General features: G+C 44.2%; 2 protein-coding genes across 3 annotated transcripts in view; one reads left to right on the top strand and one right to left on the bottom strand.

Annotated features, from left to right (window-relative positions):
- Rcd5 (microspherule protein Rcd5) overlaps positions 1 to 3,043 on the bottom strand; it is a 97,363-nt gene extending 94,320 nt beyond the window's left edge. For both annotated transcript variants that reach the window (XM_084591251.1, XM_084591252.1), the window contains exon 1: positions 2,734 to 3,043. The gene's annotated coding sequence lies outside the window, so the exon portion shown is untranslated. The remainder of the gene's footprint in view (positions 1 to 2,733) is intronic.
- Positions 3,044 to 3,867: 824 nt separating this feature from the next.
- elgi (E3 ubiquitin-protein ligase NRDP1 elgi) overlaps positions 3,868 to 25,159 on the top strand; it is a 35,586-nt gene continuing 14,294 nt past the window's right edge. The window contains exons 1-5 of the mRNA XM_084591250.1: positions 3,868 to 4,066; positions 4,417 to 4,530; positions 9,071 to 9,370; positions 9,733 to 9,843; positions 16,760 to 16,842. Coding sequence (XP_084447376.1) covers positions 4,441 to 4,530; positions 9,071 to 9,370; positions 9,733 to 9,843; positions 16,760 to 16,842 — 584 coding nt within the window. The 5' untranslated portion in view covers positions 3,868 to 4,066; positions 4,417 to 4,440. The remainder of the gene's footprint in view (positions 4,067 to 4,416; positions 4,531 to 9,070; positions 9,371 to 9,732; positions 9,844 to 16,759; positions 16,843 to 25,159) is intronic.

The following is a 25,159-nucleotide window of genomic DNA, read 5'->3' as shown; positions in this document are numbered from 1 at the left end:
TTCTAGCGTGATATTCTAACGTCTTTAAGCGTTCGATTAATCGATGAATTGAATATAGTCGACTATGTCCAGGCTTCAGTTGCTGAGATGCGTCTCCAGAACACGACTTGCAAAAAGTATGACACAAAGCATACGTGGCAGCAACTGCCTCTACCATTTAACTGCTCATGTATACCGAGAGTTCGCATGATTGTTGTTGCTATAGTGACGGCCGTCATTGCGCTGTTTATTTTATTTTTACTAATGCGAGCTTTCTTTCTTTGAGAGTTATGTGAGGTGCATTGAAAAGGAGTTGAGCCTTAATTTGGACCACGCCAGTTTTGTTATCTCCCATCCATATTACTGAATAATGCCGTTTTTTCGTTTAACCTTCATGGTGCGCGCCATCAAAACAGTGTAATGAGGTAGGGATTGAAACTGTCAACCATTTGAAACTATCCACGGAGCAGTAGCGAGCCTTATCGCGCTTAGCAGCGGCTATCACGGTAAAAACAAGACAAGAATGAGCGCATACATGCCTTCCAACTTTATTCTGTCTAAAAATGCCCAGCCCTATAAATTTATGCATCACATTTTCTGTATCCCAATTTCTCGGTACAGTCTATTACTTCCCTGAATTGCTGCGTGCAAATAATGTTTGCTGTTTTGCAATATGGCAAAAAAAAGAAAAAAATCCCATGCATCACAGCTCAACACTGATGACATTTGTGTTCTTTCAAGTGTCAACTGACTGCACTCCCCAAAAATTCGGACGTTGCAAAATATGTTTGGCAGCTATAAAAAGAAAACTGCCATTCAACACTAGACAGCGCGTATGTGTTGGCTACGTTATGTCACTAGTGTCGAATATCGCAATAGAATGCGGTGCTATTAGTTTTTTCATTCAAAATCTTCACAAGCAAAGAAAGGCATTAAACCTCGTTTGCCCCCCATCCCCAAGACTTAAAAAAAAGAAACGCTTTTCTGAAATGCTAGAAACTGGTATAGAGTCTGAAAAGGCTGATAGTTGGTGCCTGTCTCACTACTCAGCTCATCCATGACATGGGCAAGGAAAAGAATTTTTGAAATACTTCAATTCAGTCAAGAATTACGAAAGAAAAAGAAAAACATGCGGCACTGGAGAGGAGAATGACTTTGCTTCAGAAACTGCACATTGCACAAAGCACTGCTCAAATACGCGTCCACGAAGGAGCTTGACGTTGCGCCTGGGTATAAGACAAAACTCTCCAACGTGACTTCACAGACTGCAGTATCTGCTATATATTGATTTTCACAAACTAGAACCATGATATGACGGCAACAGAAGCTACATATCTGAGGAGGTTCAGCGCGCACAGAATCACGTTGTTGACCTGTTGCGCTTCGCCAGCAAATTCACGTGACATATAGAATACGGGATCTGCTATATGGTTGTTCACACACTACAAGATACATCAGCGAATAAACGTTCGACAGAGGATGGGATTAGTGCGCACGCTGTACTGGGAATTGTGAAGGTCCATCGGAGCGCAGTGTAGATTAGGCATCAGTCCTATATTTAAAAAAAAAAAAAAAAGAACATTAAGCTCCTTCGTGTACACGTATTCGTACAACATACTATATGGAACGACAATGATCACTGCCAAGCGCCGGGCGCATTAACAAGTTGAGCTTTGCCCGTGCTGGACTCTAAAACATCCTGCGGCGGCTGACGCAGCGTAATGACATCGCAGACATCTTTTACACCCGGAAGCAATATGAATATGTTTTGCACTTTCATGGATGCGTATTTAAGCAGTGTATCAAAGGATGCGCCAGAGCAGCAACAAAGGTTTTGCCGTTTGTAGCTACACTGATGCCACTGTTCGCAAGAAGTTTTGGCAGTGCAGTATCGCTTCACGAAATAAAATTGGAATTTAGGCAGCGTGGACAAGTCAGTCGTGTATTATTCCGTCATTTTTTACTCTGAATGAGAACAAATAACACGGAAATGACAGCGCAAAGCAGACTCAACTAGCGCGACGGCAGCAGCCATAAGCGCAGCCGACTCACTCAACCCTTCGACATGGCGTTGAGTAGCGCGGTTCGCTGAAGGTCCGATAGATGGCAGCAATTTTGCATAAGGTCTATACCACAGATGAATCGCCACATGTTATTTGCTTAACCCCTAAATACTTTTCTCTCTCCTGTTTTGGTTTCAGTTCCAGCGCCACGCCCAACACGTCATCGTTAAGTCTATAGGTCAGGTGAGGGATAAACTGTGCGTCTCGTCCAATAAATTGTACTAGCGCTATATTGTTTCAGAAAGATAGATTATTAATTTCGTGCTTCTTAACTGAATTCGAGAACTAAAGCACATGCCAGACCGCGGTAGCCATAGAAACAGAATGCACATGAATGCCTCGGCGATTGAGAATTTGCGAAATAAGTGAAATCAAGCTGCGCTAAAAGTTGCGTTGAGCTGTCAAGACAGAGCTGCGTTCTAAACAAAACAAAAAAAGATTTTTGCCGTACTGAATTTCGGCAAGACCATTACACAAGCGTCGAAGACGGCCTACGCGCACAGAAGTGTTCCATGGTGGGTGGTACTACGCCCCGCGCAACACACTCACGAAATGCCAGCACTGATGCGCTTTTTACAGCAAACAGATCCAAGTAAAAGGAACCAAGAAAACAATGCACAGAACTCAAGTAACCCATCACACCGAACGGCTTGTACGCCACAGGGACTGTCAAAGTAATGCGGCTACTTGCCTATTTTAGCCGGAATGCTGTAGCTTTAAACCGCGTGCGCTGCACCACAGTAAAGAACCACGAACAGAACGTTTAAGACCATCATAGACGTTCTGCCAGCAAACGCGCGAGCAAATACCACGCAGCACGAGCACACACACACGCGCACCAACGCCAAGACACCAAGGGCGCCAACGGCCGTGCCAAGGGCCTTGTCTGCCTTGTCAGCGTCGCAGCGCAGCTTCGCGCGTCGCAGCGACAGCGTTCTCCATGATGATCACTATTTATTGACTGAAGCAACGTTGGACCGAAACGTTGGACTGAAACGTATTGACTGCGTTGACTGAAGCAACGTTGGCATAAGCGCCCCCTTTCTCGCAACAGCCCCAGTGTTGCGAGAAAGCACTAAAAAATGGCGCCTTAGAATTATTTGGTGCATTTATAGAGGGAACTACGGATTAACAGCAGCCTCCCTGTCTAGCGGCATAATTATCTTTTATGTGAATTTCATTTCTACTTTTTTTTTGGTATTTTAATAGCTGGTAACTGATTTATTTATTTATTTATAGGAAGGGAAAGGCGCGGTAACTGTCTCACTTGTTTTCTGTGGACACCGCAACCGCGCCATAAGGGAAGGGATGAAGATGGGAGTGAAAGTGCAAAGAGAGAAAGAGGAGCCGTAGTGGAGGGCTACGGAGTAATTTCGACCACCTAGGGATCTTTAACGTGCGCTGACATCGCACAGCACACGCTCGTAACAACAAAATTTTATCTCCTCTTTTCCATCTTGATTAACTATATTGCTGTTACCAGCAATATAGTTAATCAAGATGGAAAAGAGGAGAGAAAATTTTGATTTCCAAAAGGCAATGGCGGCTACAGCAAAAAGCTTGTATTGAGCGCGTTTAGATGGCGCGACAATTCATAGACATCCGAAAAATGCGCACAAAATTCGGTCACTTTCGTAAGCGGAGTTTCGCAACTGTGTTCAGTAAAACCATTTCTTGTGCAGCTGCAACAATCGTAACATGAAACTAAAATGTTTGTATTGTTTGATTTGTTTGAGCAAACATTATTCATTGTTACAAAAGTAATTTAATTAAACTATTAATTACTATTGATGTTACAGCAGTGATTGTACGGTAATGACGATGACAACAATTGGCCATAGGAACAGCGTGCTTCTCAGGTGTCCTCAGGTCAAGGAATTCATTGTTTAGCTTCGATGTGATAGCATACAAATGTTTGGTTTGTGATCTTGTGCTTCTCCCATCTGCACCCGCTTCCCATTTTCTATGTGTGTCTCCTGAGGTTATCTGACCGGAGGACGGTCGTATTCTGTGCCGTTTTAAGCGTAAGTGAATCCTCTTGTCAGTTTTGGATAAGCCTAGATAGATAGTGAATAATGTGTCATTTTGGACTGGCAGCTTTTGCTCCAACTTACATAGCAGTCGGACAGCTTTATTAATTGACCCTAGTGACTTCTTTGCGTTAAAAACATCTGCGAGAGAAGTTTGTACCCTCAGAGGGTATTTACCTGTTTATTAACACGCTTGAATTGGTTTAGGTCGGGTGTCAAGTTCTCAGAAATTACTACACCACCAGCTCAAGTATGCTTGTTGCTCTTATGGAACACCAAGTGGCGCATTTCCTTATCGTGTAATTGCAGTGAGCGTTAGTGGAGTGGTCTGTGTGTGTTTCTAGTGACGCCCGCCTGGCAGCACGAACATGGGTTACGACCTGTGTCGTTTTCAAGGCGACGTCGATGAAGAGTTGATCTGCCCTGTCTGCTCTGGTGTTCTTGAGGAGCCGCTCCAGGTACGAACACGTTTGCCACTTGAAGTGACTGTGACGTCGTGTTTTTACATTTCTAATTGCTTTTGTAACCATAAAGATCGGCGCTGTACGGATAGGAAGCTTTCCTTTCGTACTGTGTGTAGTCGTTATGGATACCTCGCTTGTTTGCTAAAAAGAAAAAAAAAAAAGCTTTAGAGATTTTGTAGATGCTCGGCACTGTACGCAGATCCATGCCCCAAGATTTATTTTTAAGGTCCATCTGCATCACGTGTAGGCATTTCTTGCTTTTGAAGAGACATACTCACTGCTAAATAGAATGTCAGCGTATAATAGTACCTTCCTCTAGATTGTAGACGCAGAAGGGCTTTGGACATGTATATTTAAAGCAGCTTTTTGGGTCATTGTTGGCTTTTAGAAACTTCATTGGTTTTTATAAATGAACTGAAAATTGTGCACAGAACAGGACAGAGGAAAGCGATACAGCTTGAATGCTTTTTTCAGTTATGCTAAACCAAAACCAACTAGAACAACTTAATGCTGTGAAGAAACATGGATAACCCTGCAGCAAAGACTGTGCCTTATCTTTTAGAACAAAAAATCTATTAAGGTTCTCAAGGGAATGGGCACATGCAAAGTAGAGAGGTTTAGCAGGATAATGCCGTGCAAAGCATGGTGAGCATGTGTGATCATGGTCTGGTTATTTTATGGTGTGTTTGAAGGATTGAAAATTTTGTTTTGATTTAAACTAGTCCAGCTTGTGTGAAATGTAGTGGTATTGCCAATAATGTATGTTTTGTAAAACAAAAGACCGGCTGCACCATAACTCGCATATGGGTGATTGAATTTTGCTATGCGATATATTATGTACGGGATCCGGTAAAAACGTCCCCGGAGCAAATGTCCCCGGAAAAAATGTCCCCGGAAGAAACGTCCCCGGTAAAAATGTCCCTATTGGCGGAGTAGGAAAAAATGTCCCCGAACGGGGCTGAAGTCTTGCGCTATAGGACGCATGACTACGTTTGCCCGTGGCGAGCTGCAATGATGAATGATGCATATTAACTTTATTACAGCGGTTGCACCTGTCGGCTTGGAATTAACCGCGAACATCGAACTGATGCGGGCATTCATGACAAAAAAAAAATAATAATTTTGCCAGCGGTAATACCCCCCCCCCCCCAGTGGCAGCGCCTCGTCTTCACTTTGCGGGGAAAAGAGGAGCTGATCACCGGCTTTACCGGAGAAGCGTAGAGCGATGCTTTAATATGTTCATGATGCACGACCGGTTAAGCCTCATTCTGCTTATACCATCATCACCCTTATGACAATTCTACACCGGCATCAGAAGAACGGTTGAACCTCGTCACCAGAAGATCTGGAAAGTAATTCTAGTGACTTCTGCTTTCGGCACTTCTCTGAGACTACTATACGCCAATCTGCTTGTACCTTTGTATGTGGGCATTGTTACCAAACTTTTTAGACCTGCCATATATGATTGCATAACGAGCGGCGGAGCTCGGAACTTCGCAACCTATAAAAAGCCAGGTGGCTCTTTTACCCTGCTTTTACACAGTTCTTGTAAACATTTCGGGCCCCCAGAGGACGCAGGTTCCAGATGATGATTGCATTTAACTCAAAGCCAAGAAAGAATGGCATATAATGTGTTTGTTTTTTACTTGTGAGTTCCGGAAGAGATCTTTTTTAGGGCAGGCTTTGGCCTTGGGGACGTTTTTTCCTAGTTGCTGCTCCTTCAGTGTATGCTTCTTCCGGGGACGTTTTTTCCGGGGACGTATCTTCTAGGGACCTTTCTTCCGGGGACGTTTTTACCTACACCCATTATGTACTCATGGGTATTTGACAGGCGAGTGTTTGATGCACATCGTGTTGGTGATTACTGGCAGTATTAAATGCAACATTAAGCAGGTAACTGAAACACGAATGCAAAAACATAACATTTACTGCTGAAGAGGAAACGTAGATAAAGCCAGCTTACACCCCCCAAGGAATGCTGCTAATTGACTGCTTAAATTCAGTCTTCCTCATTTGAGATCATATCACATTAACAATGATGCTTCATTCAGTGCTGAATGTGCACATTTATGATAGATGTATGTAGTTCTAGTTACCCTTGGTGCCTGCATCTCTGTTGTTTATACAGGGACACTGAGGGTAACTTCACCCTGTTCACAGTAAAATTTGATCGTTAGACTTTTATTGCCTTTTCGTTCAGCAGCATAAAGATGAATTCATCGCTCAGAAATGTGAAGAAGGAAATGAATATTTTTTTTTCCTGCCACTTGATTCACATTGGTGATCAAGAAAGAGCATAAAGGACTCCATGATTGCTAGCTGGAAGTTGTTGTGTAGCCTCGGAGGTCATCATAGTTTACTTGCGATAACAACCTATGGCTTTTGATACCTATATATTATTGTCTTGCTTTTTCTAGCTTATAAAAGCTTCTTTTTCAGTGAAATGGTACTCTTTCACACGAGAACATGGTGGTCAGCTGGTTAGGCCAATTTTAATTTGACCTAGGCATTCCTCTGAATGTTTAATTGGGAGCTTCAATTGAAGAGGTACATTTGTGCAAAGTGTGGTGGTCCATTTTTGAATGTAGAATGTTCATGCATTTCACTTCAAATTTTATTGGAGATTTGACCTAGCCAGGAGGAGTACAACACTTCCATGAGCATAGTCAAAGGAGTAGGGCAGCAAAGTTTAAGGGGCGTTAAAGAAATGTGTCATTAAGTCTTGCTGCATGTGCCCTCTAATGCTCTCGGGACACCAAGTCTGCCCCATACCTTTACTCTGCCGGACCGTCAGTTGTAAACGTGCAAGTTTATTTCCCTGCAGGTTTGTTTTTTTTATTATTATTATACTGGTGGCTGAGGACCCGTAATGTTGCATTGCAAGAGCTGCTCACTTGCCATCTTTAGCTGCGGAAAGCCGATGGAGGACTCAAGGAACCGTTGTGAGAGTGCATTGTCGCGTTTTTCAAGTCTGTGTCCTTGGCGAAGCTTCTTTTATCTTTAAGTGCTCACTATTTTTTTTTTATATTATATATTGTCAAAATAAATGTTTCATGACAAATCGTCATCTTTGAGCTGTGTTTTGGCGGTAGGTACTTTGGTGAGGGAGGGGGGAGGGCGCTGTGATGAAACGTCGCTCCCCCTAATGCAGAACCCTGCACACGCCTATGTTCGCAGTGGCTGTGTATATTATGTTGATATGATTGCACTGGACTAATTGTAGCTCTCCGTTGTTACCTGTTAATTAGTTAATTGTGATAAATTGAATGCGACACTATTAAGTATTATAGTGTTGGATTGCTTTGTAAAGTACACTTTTGCTGAACTAACTGCAGGACTTATTTAGTTGCCATTAATTAGTTATCCATGATTAAAAATTGAACTTCATGCTGTAGCATCAAATCCTACATCGTTAGATAGCTTATGACGAATATAATGACACTTCTCTATTGATTATCGTAATTAGTTCATGGTGATTAAATGCAAACGTTGCGCTACAGTATCAAGTCATATATCTTTGGATGGCTTGCATCAAGTATGATTGCACTACACTAACTTGCAGAACGCTAATTGCTCTACACATGCTGCCAGGCAAGCTAGTGTTGCATTTTGCTGTCAACAGAAAGCGCGGCAACTTAGAGAGAAATGGAAGTGTAGTCAAACCTAGACTACCGCGCTGCGTAAGTCTTCTTTTTTTTTTCTCTTCAAACTGTCATGCTAAGTTCTTCACACCGCGAACAGCTTTTTTTTTTCCCCGCTGACCGGGTCTTTCAGCGCGCGCTTTAGTTGTCCATTGATTGACTGTGCGAAGTATCACTGATCACTAAAAGGACTCCTCTCACATACGCACGCTCTAAAAAGGAACTCGAAGGCAGGGATAATAAAGTGCTTCGTTTCCTATCCCTCTTGCTCCCATTATAGGCGCAGTGGCAGCTTAGCACACCACGCCACCCGCATGAATAGAATCTGTTACTCAGCTCAGCTAAGTATGAAAAAGTCAAGGAAATAGGAATACTAAATTCATCATATTTCCGGACCTGCTAGGTTCCACGGCGTCGAGTCAGCGCTTTGAACTCGCGTGCACGCCACTGAAGCGCCTGCAGCCGCCGCACCGTCTCATGACAGATGACAACCCTTGCTGCTACTAAACCTGTAATTTTTTCTTCAAATTGCATTTTCTTCTGCTACAAAAGCTACTGCAAGAGGCCTGTTGTGGGTTCCACCACTGCCAAATAGAAATATTGTACTCCCAAATATAGACTACAACTAATACACGGGACACTCCTCCGAAAATTGTGTGTGCATCGTCTGCACATTTAGTAAGAAAGATGAATATTGATGGAGCACAGCAAGCAGCTTTAGCTGATTTTAGTTTCATGATGCTCGCACATTTTCATTGTCTAGAAAGAGGTGGGCATCAGGCTAAAAGGTATCTTGGGGTGTGTTGGCAATAATTTTGTGAGGTGCCATCTGTTCCTGATGAGATTGGAGATACCTTGGACACTCAAGTTGCAACCTTCCGTGCTTCCTGCAGGCACCGCAGTGTGAGCATGCCTTCTGTCAGGGCTGCATCTGCCAGTGGCTGTCACGGCAACAGACGTGTCCAGTGGACCGGCAGTCCATCACGGCAGCACAGCTCAAGCCTGTGCCCCGAATCCTGCGCAACCTGCTGGCCAGGCTGCAGATGTCATGTGACAATGCCCAGTTTGGCTGCAGTGCCATTGTCAAGCTAGACTGCTTGACATCACACCGAGAGACATGCGAACACAACCCACGGCGGCCCGTGCCCTGTGAGCAGGGCTGTGGCCTTGTCATCCCTAAAGATGAGCTAAAGGTGCGTTGACTCAACCTTTAACAGCTGTGTTGAGTAATCATGGAATACAGCAGCCAAGTTCAGGATTTGTTATATAGGTTACAGACATGCAGAGCAAGAAAAGCTTTCCAAGCTGTGTCAGAAGCAGCAGCAATAATGGAGGGCATTAATGAATTCCTATCTTCTACTTTGACAGTGCCTGAATCTTGTAAATTTCTGAGACACTGCATTTCTCAGCTAAATGACAAGAAGCGTCCAATGTGTTCTCTGCATGCAAACATTTTTATGCTCTGCTTTGCATGTTTGACTTCATTACTCCTTTAGTTCTTATTGTGTGGTTGGTTACCTTTCACCTTTCTTTGTGTGTGTGGTTTGTTCCAAAGGATCATAACTGTGTAAAGGAGCTTCGATCACTCGTTCAGTCACAGCAACAAAGGCTGAATGAATTCCAACTGGAAATACGGGAGCAGTGGCGTGAGATCAACTTGCTCAAGGTAAGAAAGTGCTTTGTTTTCTTCTTTATTTTTTTTGGACATCTCACTTCCATCTCTTGCTTTATGCCCACAGATATGCTAGTGTCGCATATATGTATTACTGGTACACATTGTACATGTTCTTTGTGCTCTTTTGAATCCTGCCAACTCTCTTGAATTGTTTGGGAGACTCCAGAATTTTGACCGAGCTTTCTTATTGTATGAGCTATTTTCTCCGAGCAGTTTGCAACATGTACCTGTTGTATGGCCAAAGCCAAAGGTTTGTGGGGTTTAACGTGCCAAAGCGACTCAGGCTATGGAGACGCCTTAGTGGAGGGCTCCGGAAATTTCGACCACCTGGAATTCTTTAACGAGCAGTGACATCGCACAGCACACAGGGCTTTGCTTTCCACCTCCATCGAAAAGTGGCTGCCAAGGCCGGGAATCGATCCCGCATCCTTGTGAACACTAGTCAAGTGCCGTAACTACTGCGCCACCCCGACGGGGCCAAAGCCAAAGGGATTGTACCATTGATACAAGGCAGGGTGACACTTTTTTTTTTTTTTTTAACGGACTACTTCCGTATCTTTGGCTGCGTTTACAGCTATGTATGAAGCGGAGTATAGGGACTTCAACAGATGCAAAGCCAAAGGAATTGCATCTGTTGAAGTCACTATACTCCGTTTCATACATACCTGTAAACGCAGCCAAAGGTATGGAAGTAGTCCGTTAAAAAAAAACAAAAAAGGGTCACTCCGCCTCGCAACGTGGATCAGTGGTACGAAGCGCGGGCATGTTTGCTCATTTTATGAGGGGCCCAGGTTCGATCCTCGGCATAAATTGTTTTTTTTTTTTCAAATCTCTAAATAGAAAGTCTAAATGCAAGCCATATATAACTGCCCTTTTTTTTTGTTTTTGTTTTTTTGTTTGTTTAAATCAAAATGAAATGACTTCTTTGAAAAACAACCCGCTGTTTACTTTTTCCACAGGGGAACGCAAGTGAAGTGAGAGTTGGCAACGGACGTGATGAGAGGCGCTGTTTTTCGGTGTTCAGGAATTTTTTCACGTGCTGCACACAATGAATCATTAATTTTGGAGTGATAGAATTCAGTGCGGCTTGAATTGTTCGGGGCAGCGTCGTCTGGAGGCTACGCGGTATAGATTGGTGATGCTTTGGATTTATGGTTAATGGGGGTCCAAGGTCCCAAAGCTCCCTCTTCACAAACCATGGTAGCTCGTCGTCATCTTCTCATGGTAACAATATCGACCAACGTTTATAGATATACTTGAGTTCAAAGCTCTCCGCCACGGCCATAGGGAGGAGCCAGCCCGCCGTGGTTCCTGCCACGTGGTGCTGCGGTCGAAGGTTGAGCTATGGAAGCAGGCATCGTCTGCTAGGACACAGCCTTTCGCTTGCACAGGGAGCCCCTAGAACGCTTGTACAACTGAATTTTTTTACTGACCTTTTCGATTTGCGGTAATTTTATCATGTGGCGGAAAGTTCAAACTTTGCTGTCTCTGCTGGAAGAAGTACACATTCACACTTACCAGTTTTCGTCGTAGTGGAGTGCGCTTGGTGCATTTTTCAGCAAGGTGGCTTTTTAAACTGCACTTCTATACGAGCGTGCAATGATACGCATTATGACATCTTGTAGAACAATTGTTCTTCAAGCAGCGGCCTCAAAGCTGCTGGAAGCTTATGTTTTATCGTCGCAAAAAATTGTGCGTCTCATTAAGCGCGTCACGCCTGCGTCCATTTTCATTCCTATAATTTAATGCTCCGCTCTTGTGGCTAGCGATGCACTTCAAATTATATTATTTCCAAATGCGGTACTTGTTATATCCATTCCCACATGACGAAATGCACAACGAGAATTTCATGCTAACATTAGCGTGCCGAACGCGGTAGTTTGCGCTGACCGCAAGCGCGCACCTCGAGGCGAGGTAGACGTTGGAGGTGGAATGCTTTGCAGCTGACGCTCTCCGCAGCCCATCTTCGTTTTGTAGCCTTTACTGTGCAGCCTTTTCCACACTTTACAGCACTAATATAATGTACGCAATGCACGAAGAAGTGTGACACCAAGAATAGGGTAAATTATGTTCGAAATGAAAAGCAGTGTATTAAAATGCTTGAAGAAAAAAAAAAAAAAAAAAAGAGCCTTAGAGAACTGTCACACAAGCTTCGCCTTCTTTCTTTCGCGTTGTGCCTTCACTGCACAGTCGTTCTCTTGGCATATGTAAAAAAGTGCATGCGAGTGACTAAATAAAAATGTACTATCACTTCGGCGGTAAATTCATCACAGTGCTGTAAGCAGCCTGTGATGGAATGCTTTGCAGCTGACGCTCTCCGCAGCCCATTTTCGTTTTGTAGCCTTTACTGTGCAGCCTTTTCCACACTTTACAGCACTAATATAATGTGCGCAATGCACCAAAAAGTGTGACACCAAGAATAGGGTAAATTATGTTCGAAATGAAAAGCAGTGTATTAAAATGCTTGAAGAAAAAAAAAAAGAGCCTTAGAGAACTGTCACACAAGCTTCGCCTTCTTTCTTTCGCGTTGTGCCTTCACTGCACAGTCGTTCTCTTGGCATATGTAAAAAAGTGCATGCGAGTGACTAAATAAAAATATACTACCACTTCGGCGGTAAATTCATCACAGTGCTGTAAGCAGCCTACAGTATTCGTTCTAGTTTCAGTGAGCCTGTCCAATACCTTCCAACAAAGGTCGGCAAATGCAATTAGTTTGCTGGCTTTGCTTATGGTATTCTCTACAGTGTTTACACACGCAAACAAGTTTTTAGATGGATAAATCAGACAACCTGCCATTACGAGGAGTACCTCAGGAGGAAGGGCATCTTGCGAGCCCACTGCATCTTTTTTGCAGTCCATCCAACGTGCAGTTTCGTTTATATTAAAAGCAATGTAACCAGCTAAGTAGTACAGTGCTGTCTCTGGAGCTGGCACATTGTAGACGTGATCACTAGGTATATTGCATAAGTCCTTGAACGGTATGGATGTGAGTCGATTCCACACCTCTTCTTTCACCACGTTTTTTCGAGTAAGTGTCTCACGGCGCTTTTCAGCAAGGCTTAAAAATGCACTTAGCAGAACGCTGTCATCGCCTCCCTAGTTACCCTTGACGGCCAACTTCACTGGTGTGTACAGCGAAAGCAGGCGGAACAGTTGGCCAAAATTCGTAACTGTCCGGTGATCCTCATCACCTCCAGATGACCTCACAAGTCCAAAGAACCCCTGGGAAAAAAAAAAAAAAAAAACTGTCAGCCCTGCCCAGATAAAACGGGGGAAATAGCTTAATGAACATTGCACACTTTGCATGTTTTGCAAAGTAACATGTCAGCACGATGGATCGCTCTAGCCCACTTCTCAAGAAGCTTTGGGCCCGATGGTGGAGCAAAAAGGCTCCTCTTTTCGTGGTTACTTCGGTACCCGCTTGTACAGCCAGGCACGAAGCAGGTCGGCATGCTGAAAAATCGATGGAGCTCTTGGTTTCAAACGGCTGGCCCTTGGCAGGCGGCCGGAAAAGTTGATCACTTCACGGGAAAATGGTCGACATCTAGCGAAAGTCACAACGTATTCGCACATCCACTCAGGCATGAAATAAAATGAAAACAAAGGTGGGACAGCTGGACTACTGGAAAAAACTGCGGCAACGCAGCCACCCGCACACACAACGCAAGCCTAACGGCTCAAGCGTCGACTGCAGCGCCCTCACACTCCTTAGGAACAAGTTGCGCCCGGCTCCGGCGGAGGAGTTTCGAAACTCAAGTATATCTATAAACGTTGATATCAACAGCGAAAATTCGGGTTTCTACATAAAGGAGGTGTAAGTACAGCGTGAATGAACGTGGTGGCTGGTATAATTAACATCACCTCACATGTTTATAATATTTGTAGACATCGGCAATGCTAGGAATCATTTTTGTAACTAGAGATAACCGTTTGTGCTTGATCGTAAGCTACTATAGTTCTTTGACTACTGCCCAAACTTACAAGGGTTTAAAAACTGGTGTTGCAGATTATAGAATGTTATATGTAGACATTTGCTATGCATGTCGTGTAAATGGCCGACAATGTTTCTATGTCCTGTATTTTAGTGTAAAGAGAACAGTGCATCAAAATTCTGTTGTCCAAAACTGTTTTCTTGCTTTACATGCTTGAGAAGGTCAATCTTTAAATACTGGCAATTACTAGTCCCCCCCCCCCCCCCCCCTCTAAAGAAAAACTAAAGAAGGCTAGATGTTAGATGAATCACTGAAGCATATGTCCCCAAATGCCACAAGTCCACAATTACCAGTTGTTCCATTTTTTATTAAACAGCACCCTGTCAGTATCCTGTGTGCCATTTTTTTTTTTTATAACATTTTTTGCCTCAGGGCATAATGGAATATGTAAAAATTAAAGGGCGTATTAAATGAAAGAAAAAAGGTTAGCTGTTCTAGTAAAGTTCGAGAGAGCGATCATAAGGCCCTTGAGTCCATGCAATGTATGAAGATGAGTTGTTCAGCGAAAGGCCCACTGCCATTAGGTGCCGAATTCTCGTCGGCTTCAGTGCCAGGCAAACCCACAACAAGTGGTGAATATCTGCCTCGTGATCTGGTGACTTGCTCTTGTGTGCCATTTGCTCTTGCAGGTTTGTAGTAGGCCAACATTTCAGAGCTGAAGCATGGGATTAATACTATATAACTTCAGCAGGGAACAAGCATGAAAACTGCCAAACTTTGGCATACACAGTCAAAGACTAGCAGAGCAATGTTGCCAACAACCTGGGGCAAATAGCATATATAGGAGCACAAATTATACAGTGAGCTACATAATAGGACAAGGCTAATCATTCAGGCAATACTAAATAAGAGTTTTGTGAAGAATTGTCTGACACCAGTTCCAGAGAATGAAGTCATATGGGTCATGTGGTCTTAGAGAGGCGAGGCAAGAAGGCACTTAAGAACCTCAAAATATTTAAACATAATAGATAAATTAGAATGCGAGTTGATACAGCAATGAAACAAGGCAGAAAGCACGATATGCACAAGGGAGAAAATGATCATAATTATGAAGACTTTGAACACATGACTAGGAACGATGGCAGTTGCTAATGCTACATGCAACATATATGGCATCTTACTATCACAAGTGGCTCAGCAGCTACGGTGCTAGTGTCTCCATAGCCTTTGTTGCTTTAGGACATTCGAACTTAATAATACGACCAAACTATCACAGTGTCACGAATCAAATACCAACTGCAGCACAATAAAGCAGGAACAAGTGAGTAAGAAGTGTGACAAATTTCAAACATTTTTTTTTTTTTTGCATCTGTATAATACCTTGCAATCTTCTCACTTGCGTTGCATGATTTGTTGCTTAGTACCACGTATAACTCCCTCTGCATTGCGATATATTGTTTATTATGTTTATAGATTTGTATAACTACCACTGTTTTCCTGTACTTGCGATTGTGATTGTTTTTTAACCCACTTTGCGGATATCTTTGTATTTGTCTCCCCTTACACAATGCTTCTCTGGAGGCATGTAAGGTATATGTTACAGCCGACAACCGATTTTTCGGACACCCAATTTTTCGGACTTGCTTGATTAATCGGACTTTTTCTCGGCCCCAGGACATACCTTATAAAGCCAATTTATTACGCTGTTCAAAATTTCGGACACTCTAAGAAGGGCTATTTGATTTTTCAGACATTCCAAGCATCAGCCGGGCCAACTACCACGCATTTTGAGTGGTGTCGCCGCCATCTTGTTTGTTTACTTTTTCCTTCGATAGCCTCGAAACCGGTGCCGACCTTGCGTGCCACTCCTCAGCTTAACTGACGCTAGATTGAGGCTATATTATTTGCCTAACAGCTTCCGTTTCCGGGACAACATCGCTGCCGTTGCTTTTTTTTTTCTTTCTTTTAGCGTGATTGCTTCGACTGCCTGTTCCTCTGTGTGTTTGTCGTGTGTTGCCGACCATAGCGAGTAGGCCTAGCCGTGGTCATGCTGATGCGAGAACTACGTTCTGTCGCTACTGTGGCTTGCATTTAATTGAATCGGCTTCAGTTCTTCAAGAAGCTTTTTCCGGATTTTGTAAGGAGTTTTTTTTTTTTTTTTTTTTTTTTTTTTGCGTGCAACGCAACAGCGAGAAGGCACTCAACGGAGTCGGTGTTGTGATCCAGTGGTTGGTGGTTGTGGTGTGCCTCGACAGTGGGAAAACCTGCTCTGTCGATTTGCTTGGAGCACTTAGCACGCTCGCCGTTGCGTGGAAGTCTGTAGCACCCACAACGCTGCACAATTGCTTCCGCCACACGGGATTTATGCTGAATGACAAGTCAGCTGCCTTGGACTTCGTCGAGCAGCTGTCAGGCATTGAGCAGCTCATTCATGACCTTCGCACTGCTGGTGTCGAAATTCCATCGGCCGTCTCGTTTTCAGAGTTCACAGACATAGACCACGAGTTAAAACTGTGCACTGGGCTCACAGATGTAGAAATTATTCGCCAAGTGCTTGTGGAGTCTGAGAGCGACGACAACGACTCACCTGCAGCAGCGCAGCCGACACAAGCTGAGCTGATGCAAGCGAAATTCAGGCGGACCTGTTAGCACAGAAGCGGGGCGGGGTGCAGAAAAGCATTCATGGCTTCTTCCGGCCTCAAAGTGAATGATAGGCAATAAATCGAGCTTTTTTGGTGCACATTTGTTTTTTCGAACATGTGCTGTGCAACTGTAGCTTTCAGTGGCAAATTATGAAAAGGGTTCTCAGTATTGGGAACCCTGATATATCAATGAACAGAGGTGGATAACCTCACGGGGTTCCAACCTTACCTCATGAAGTGATTGTGAGCACCCTATAAACCAGTCAAGCTAACCATGTTTTGTTCAGAAAATTCATTTTTGGTTTTTGCATTTTTCTTCCCCCACCATCACAGGATTATGTGCGGTCTATACGAACAGTCAGCTCTCCACTGCCACCTGCTTTGGATTCCCTTGTGGAGCAGGATGAAGTTATGGGGTATGATAACCTTTCGAGCTCTCCTAAATTTCTACATTTTATGTAGGCGTTTGTGTTTTTTATAATGTCTTGAAGGGCCGAGGCCACCTTGAAGGTGGACAACTGCTTTTTTTGATGCCATGTTGGGTCTGTTTCCTCATTTGCCTGCACCTAATGCGGTATGAAGGTGAACCATTAGGTATAGCAGTTAGTAGATACTGCATGGAATTGTGCACATTTGTTGCTCTAAAAACCCAGCATATGGTAGTAGAGGATATTAAAAGAGCAAACTGTTGTTGTGCAGCTGTAAAATTTCATAGTTCATGTTCCGAGAAACTCTAATGCTTCGTGAATGGACTATCTTGTGACAATGAATGCAGCATAATCCTACACGATTCAGTGGCCTGGGTACTACCTGGGTACTCTTGATTGTTCCATGTTCCCATCCCCAGTACCGCCGGGTACCCACCGGTTTCCAATGGGTACAAGATTTCCCCCGGCCTGGTGCTCGGCTCTTCTGGGGTGAAATGCTTGGGAAAAGGGGCCATGAACCAAACATGTTGGTTCAAGAAAAAAAAAAAAAAGGGCCACATAATGGGCTGTTGCCGCGCAAGGCGGACTTATTGTTGTCCGATGGCGGAACGAATCACTGCCACATCGGCGCAATCGACAACCGACCGCAAAACATCCGAAAAATTAATTGCACAGTCTGAAAAATTAAATTTATAGAACGAAATCTGCATAAACTCTTGTTGGCCACTGTAGTGAAGGAAGAGGTCAACAGTTTAGTACCGATTCTGATGCTTGAAAGTCTCGCCGTGCAATGTTTAACACAGATTACGGGCTTCGATCGGCGGCTGCACTGTCGTCAGTACACTGCTGGCAAACACACGGGCGAAGTCCGTACGTGAAAACGGACCTGCTGCTGGGGTTCTATGGAACCACCGTGTTTTTGAAGAATGCCTCACCATAGTCCTCACAATCCGTGCTGATGCATCTTCTAAATGTGACGGGGCCATCTATGAAGAAGCACCACTGCTACTATGTCTCACTTTGGAAAGAACCGCGCTTCTAATATGCTCCTATCTAGCTTGAATTTCGCCTTATTTGATCCCATTTTCGACCACTTTGAAGCTTGAATTAACGACGGTGAACTATGCATATTTCCAAATTTGCACGAATTTGCCCCCCGATTGTAACGGGCAGTAATACTTAATGCCTGGAAATTACAAAAATGACTTGGTGCCGATTCTACCACACACAAGAAATAATGCAATGAACAAGCATCCTAAAATTGCTTAAAACATTTAATGGAACAAAATCTGCACACACAAACACAACCATGAGACGTGGACATCATAGGCTACTTGCCGTCAGACTCAGAAGACCGCTCTTGCTCGCTGTCCACCGACCACAAAAGGTCATCTTCAGTACCATCTAAGTGGTTGGAAATTTCACGATTCTTAAATGCGTGCATGACCATTGCTAGTGAGAGGGCCCTCCACGCGCCGTGAATTCATCTTGCAATGTCCCTGAGTGTCACTCTCTTGAGACCACGTGAGGGCCTGCTCAAGAGCCTGTCGCTGTACATGGCGCGCACGCGATCCTTTATGGGTTTATTTAAGCCATCGTACCATATGAAATGCCTTAAATGAGGTAAAGCAAATTAGGTACTCCCTCATAAGTCAATTCATCGCAACTATTTTTCAGCTAGCTTCATTAACACCAGAGATATCGGCGACTAAAAATGGCGCTCCTCCTCTCCCCCCTCAACTCAGCACTTGGAGACACTAAAAAAAAAAAAAGACTAAGAAAACAGCCGTACGCGTGTAACATACTCCACCAGACACGACGCCTGCTGCCAAACACAGAGGAGGAAGGGTATCTTGGTTTGCAGAGGCTAGATGGCCAGGCAGGAGAGTGAAAAACCTCTGAGAAGGAACAGAAGGAGGAGAACAAGGCAAAATTGTCTGGATGTGATGGCTGTAACTGCTCTATTAATCACTCTTTTCAAAAAATGCTTGCGGTCTTGCATTCGGAGGTGAGACCTCACAATAACCAGGGAAGGAAATATTTTCGGCCAGAGTGTGGACAGTAGCCCTTTAAAAAATGCATAAAAGTGCAACTTCTGAGAACATCTTGCAGATTACTGCTCAACTCCTATGCATGACTTGTCTTCTAGTTGAAATAGAGGAGTGAGCGATTGTCACCTTTACAAGTAAGGGAAGTAGTGAACATTTTTGCTTATTACTGAACCTTTACTAAAGCTGCTAGTGTAAAACAGTCGATAGTTGCCTTGCCCTTGTGGTTGACTTTGCAAAAGCGCATAATAGCTTTAACCACAGTTTTCCTTCGCAGTCGATAGTTGCCTTGCCCTTGTGGTTGACTTTGCAAAAGCGCATAATAGCTTTAACCACTTATTCAACATGAAGCATCGACTTCAGTTTGGGTAGCATACAATCCAGTCTTGCTCCGTGTTTAGCATTCTTGCTTTCATCAGCTTGCTCTTTCTTCACTATTTTGTGCATCGCTGTCCATAGACTTGGCTCTGTTTTAATTAGTGTGCAGCATACTAGTAAACATTTTTTATAGTAAGACACAGGTATAATAACTTATAGTAAAACAGTGGTCCCATTTGGATTCTGTAGACCATACTTTTTTTTATAGTAAAAAAAAAGTTTTATTGAAGATCGTGCGACTACAGTGGCATGCTCCCACAAAATGACATCACAGTACACGAGTAGCTTTGGCCATCTCAGAGCAACAGACGTGTAATGGTGTGATCACAAAGCTGGCAGTCGGAGATAAACTGGTATCAAAGACGATAAAATGGCACCTTTTGAGATGGCTTTACAACCAGTCTTGTAGCATGCCAGGAGAAGCTAACTTTTTGAAGGCCTTGGGGGCCCTTCAGGGCAAAGCACACCATGGGTACAGGAGGAAAGAAAAGCTGGCTGTAGGTCTTCTCATTTGGCAGGGGCATAGCCTCTTTTATACTCTGTGCCTGTCAACGCGCCGCGCGAACAATAGAGCGGCGCTGTCGAGTAAAGTTGCGCGGTCCCCTCGCTGAGGGCACCGCTGACGTAGGGGTCGAGGCGCACGGGTCGCACGGGTACGAATGTCGGCGCGGGGCGGGAGCGCTTTTATTCGCTAGCGGGATAACTGTTCCTAAGCATGAGTCGTGCATATTCAGCATTTTATTTGTAAGGCCGACATCCACTAAGCATAACAAGTGATCATGATACTTGTTAGGCAATAACACCAACGCTATATGACATTTTATGTCAGGCAGTTTCAAGAAATTGCGCATAGCTCGAAAAACTGCATGACTGCTCCGCTAGCACCAATGGTAATAGAAAAATTACAATGCTAGTCTACGCTGCAATAAAACAAAATTTAAGAAGAAAGGCACCAGCATTTATTTACACATTTCACAGCAGCAATTGTGCTTCAAGAGTACCATGTAGAAGTGGTGTGATGAATAGCTGCCGCAAGTAGGGAAAAAAATTCACGGTGACTGCTGTCACTGATAGCACTTCAGAAGCCAGCTTGATTTACAGATGATTGGAACAACTGCATCGCAGTATGCCATTGAGATCTGTAAGGAGAACAATTTTGGTATCAGCTTTTACTTTCAATGGTTCAGCGCGTAGTACAAACGTTTTTTTTTTTTTAACTAGAAAAACAAGGAAAGACAAATATACACGTTGCATCTTTCTGTTTCGATCACTCCAAAATAATCGTCACAATAGGCAAAGCTCTTGTTTTTATTTTTTCTCAGAATTGCGCAGTTAGCGAAACAAAAAATACTGCGCTGGAGCACATGTAACATACCACACAGACGAGCTAACCAGGGAGGAAGTTCGCATCGCAGTCCAGAAAACACATGTGCACATTTAATATTATTATTACCTTACTGACGCGTAATAAACACACTTCTGGTGCTGTCATTATTTCTCACAGGCCTTAATGTGGTTGAGTGCGAGAAGGGAAACGAATATAGGCTTTGCAAGATTTGGTTTAACTCACTTTAAAGTAGTCATCTTCACAATAGGTAAATCTTGTGTTTCTATTTTATCACAAATTTTCGTAATTAGCGTATACTGCAAAAAAAAAAGAAAGCTTCTTAGCAAGAGCACACTAAACACTATGCAGACGAGCTAGGCAGGGAAGCAATTAGCATTGCAGTCCAGAAAGCACAGGTGCGCATCTAACATTACTATTGCAGTATTGACGCTTAATAAACACATTGGTGCTGTCACTATTTTTTACAAAGCAGCTGAATACTACGCAGCGATCGCCAGAAGGACAAAGCAAAGCTGGCCCTCACCAGTTGGTGCAATGCTGTATTCCTGCAGCACCCGAAGGCAGAGAAAAGTAGAAGCATGACCTTGCACACAGCAGAACAGTCCACAACAGCGAGACAGCGGCAGCGCGTGGCTATCCGGACCGCTTTGCAACACGGCGCACCCGGCACTCGCCTGGCGAAGGTGACCCTACATCGCTGTCGCCATCTCTTGGCAGCCAGCGGCGTAACTTGTCAACGGAGGAGGAGCGGCGGCGACGGCCGCGGAACGTGGAGTTGACAGGCACAAAGTGTATAAAGGAGGCTATGGCAGGGGAAAGACCGAAATTTCTCCACTCTGGGCTGTTTAAAACTGGTTCCGTCACTTCACTAGCGCACAGTTGCCCAAGGAGCAGTACGGTGGCATCTAGGAAGTCCTCATTGGAGTTGTCTGTAGACCCGTTTGCTGGACAACAGGAGTGGCTCACTCACCACCATGTTGCATGCTGTGGTTGCCTGCATGGGCATGCCGTGCAGTCGGCAGCACATGAATTAAGGGGGGACGCGCAGATCAGATCGCGGAAATCGCAAAAAAAAAATCGATTTTGGAAACCACCCGTTTTGGTATCTGCAACACCTAATCTATGTTGTATCAAAATGGTTTGGCTGAAATGCACTAAAAGTGCTCGAAAAAAAAAATTAATTTGTCAGTGCACAGGGCGAGAAAACAGCTTTGAATTGCGCAAAATCACCGTAGTTTGCGGAGCCGTATCTCGTCTTTCCCGCCACCGAGCGCCGTCATCTTGTAACAATTGCACAAACACAAAAGAAGCATGGGTCTGCCGGAGGTGATCACACTGGCCCTACGATAAAAGTGTGCCTCCGATTGGTTGTCGTTTTGAAAGGCGTCTCCCCATTGGCTGCTGCTGCGGCAGCAGGCAGGTTGCCAACCGGAGCGGGGCGCTGTCACGGCCGGCTTTATTATTTGGCACGCAAATTCGGATTTTGTGTTGCTCCCACGATACAGATGGATCGTCGCTCGTTTGAAAAGAAATCTTCGACGAAGCACGCCTTCAGAAACGGAAGCGCAAGCTTTCTGCGGCAAGAAAAAGACTGCAACTAACACAAGAAGCGGAGCACCCTACTGAACTTGCGGACAACGTGCCGGGCTATCTTGCACCGTGTGACAGCAACAGCAAAGCCGATAATCGCCCTGTTGTCATCAACGCATATAACGCAATCGACGGAAGACGCAACAGCGGAGGCTCTCGCACGGCCGCACAATTCAGTAACAAAGATCGCGTCGGTGCAGGCGACGCGGGTTGAAGGTCACCATCGCCGGCAGAGACGCATCGTGCGACATGGACACGTAGCCTGAGAATGAGCCCCAGCAGTCAACGAGCTACAGTGTAATGACTGAAAATTCACCGGGCAAATCGTCGGCCAACTGTCGCACCATTCAGGCACGCCACGAGCCGCAGCGTTCGCGACCCCCTTCGCGCATGTCCGCAGCTGAACCGGAAGTTGAGTTTGATGGATCAGCAAGGCGAAGAACAAATTTTGGCTCCTTGTGACAGTGAGTTTATTCTTGGGCAGGTTTCCGCGGTGAACTCTTTGCTTGCTAAAACTTTGTGCCCAAGCAGTCATGAGGTACAATTCAGGGACCCAAAGAGCCTACTCAGAAATGTGTGCTACCTTGGGTGTGCGCCCTGGTGCCCTTGCCGTCCAGAGGGGTCAAGAAAAGGTTCAAGAACGTTTGAAGAGGGCATCCAAAGCGCACCAAACAAAGAGGCAGAGGTGCAAGAAGATGCTTGACAGCAGTTTTGCGAAATATTATAGCCCTGGTGCTTTCTAATAAATCTGCAGTGCTTGCAAAAGTTTCCGGGCCGTTTTCTCAATTGTACTTTTTTTGTCGATCACCTTGCTTGTGGAAAGCAAAGCACAACAATGCATGAACCGATTTTGATCCAGTTTCTTTTGCTGCAATCTATAAACTTTGCTGCACTTAAAGACAGTCTTGAAATATTTCTTTATCTTTCCATTTTTTTTATTATTTCACATTAAGTGCATGGTTCTATGCAGTGATGCAGTCATGTGCATGTCATGCTTAGTAAAAAATTATTAGTACTTGAAAAAAAAAATAATAAAAAAATTAACAATGTCTTGCTGTAGATTAGACATTTGGGCAAGCATGGAAAGTATTCCTGGCTCCCTACCATGTTCTGTTACTGTGCCAGGCTTTCCGCAAGCAGCGAACATATAAATTATTATAAAACAAAAAATAATGAAGATATCATTATAAAACTTTATATTTGTCTTTCTGTTGCAATGTGTGCTAAGTTTTAGCCCATTAGAAACAAAAAAGTTAGTTCTGATCCCCTTCTCCCCCCTTAAGATGTATATGCTCGGAACACGGAGCAAGAAACCTTTATGAGAGGAAACTCTTCTGTTTGCGGCGACCAGAAAAGGTCACAAGCCCGCGGCGCCTATCGGCGTAAAAAGAAATTACCACCGTTTCCGTTGCCAAGGCAACCAGTTCACATTTCTTCGAGTGGTCCAGGATTACCTTGCCTCCAAGCTCACCATAGTACTTATCACGCCTCGTCATCTTGCTGGTGAAGTAGGTCAGGTGAAGTAGACTTTATGCAAAAATGCTGCCATCTACCGAAGGAAAACTGAAACGAACAATTAACGCCGTGTTAGGGGATTTTTGTCGCACAATAGCCTGGTGCGAAATGTGCGAGTGGCTTTCTCAGTTTTGTGTTCCTTTTATTTTCCAGTTTAAAATAGTGAGCGACCAGTGATCCATGGACCTTTCTGTGTTGCTTATATTTTTGAGCAACCTTGCAGGTATCGATTATGCATCAAAAAGTCAGTCGGAGGTACTAGCAGTGAAGAAATTCACAGCAGTGTCATATGTCAGCCTGTCGACATTAGAGAAATGCACTGGGCAAGAATATCTTTTCTTTTCATATTTAAAGGTCAGATTCAGACTGTTCTTCAATTGAGCACTACTCATTTGTTTTCTTTTTCTATCGGCGATCATATTGTTGGTGAGGTGTCCACGCCCAAATTGCATGGACAGTGCTATATTGTGATCATGCACTTGATTACAAGTATACCTAGGTGAAGCTTGTTGATTGATAAAATGTTTAAGGCTGTCCACAGGCATTTTGCTGCTAAGCCAAAGGACATGGGCTCGATCCTGGTCGCAGCAGCATTTTTTCTCGAGGTGAAAAACGAAAATGCCCGTGTGCCAACATTTCGGCGCACATTTAGATTCCCAGGTGCTCAAAGTTAACCTATAAAGCTCCAATATTGCGCACCTCATAACTCTGGTTTATTTTCAGTATGTTAAAAAAATCACCTGATGATATGAGTTGTGCTTGCATTTCTGCGCTGCAAGATAGCAGGTGTTCAGCGGAGTGATGGGTCAGCCATGATTGTCGATGCTGCACTGTGGGTGCACACATTCTGCTTGCAAAATTCTTCGCAAAATATATGAAAACATAACAGCCGACTACAGGTGGTAAATGACAGATGTAAACAGCCTACCGTGTATACTACTGGCTGACAATGGGTCTACATGAAGGTCCGTGGTAGATCCGTTCGTCTGTGTTACTTCACAAATTAAAGAATGCATAAGACTCGCGTGAAAGCAAGCGGAACAATAAGGATAAAAAATGGGCACATCAAGCCGAATGGCAGATGAAGCTTGGGAGAGAAGTTACTAACTGACTGACATAGTGTGCCGTAACTGCTAGCAGGCTGTAGTGCTCTTCAGCAAATACGATATAAGCAAGTAACTCACTTTTCGGCCTTTTTCTGCAAACTAAATATTACCTCTCTTATATTATTACCGTCGCTAAGGCTGTAGGGAACCTGCGCTGCTCAGGGGGCGCGCTTAAAATCGGACACACAGCGCCGCCTGGTTTCAAAATGAGCAAGCGTATATAGCAGGACGGAGCATGCCACTCGTCGTACCGTGGCTGCGCCCATCGACGGATTGTGAGCTTTCCGTTTCGTGCATAGTTTTTATCGCAGAGTTAACGT

Source organism: Amblyomma maculatum, chromosome 1 (assembly GCF_055883805.1).
Source record: "Amblyomma maculatum isolate TAMU_Amacu chromosome 1, ASM5588380v1, whole genome shotgun sequence".
NCBI lineage: Eukaryota > Metazoa > Arthropoda > Arachnida > Ixodida > Ixodidae > Amblyomma > Amblyomma maculatum.
This window is presented reverse-complemented; position numbering and strand designations above follow the sequence as displayed.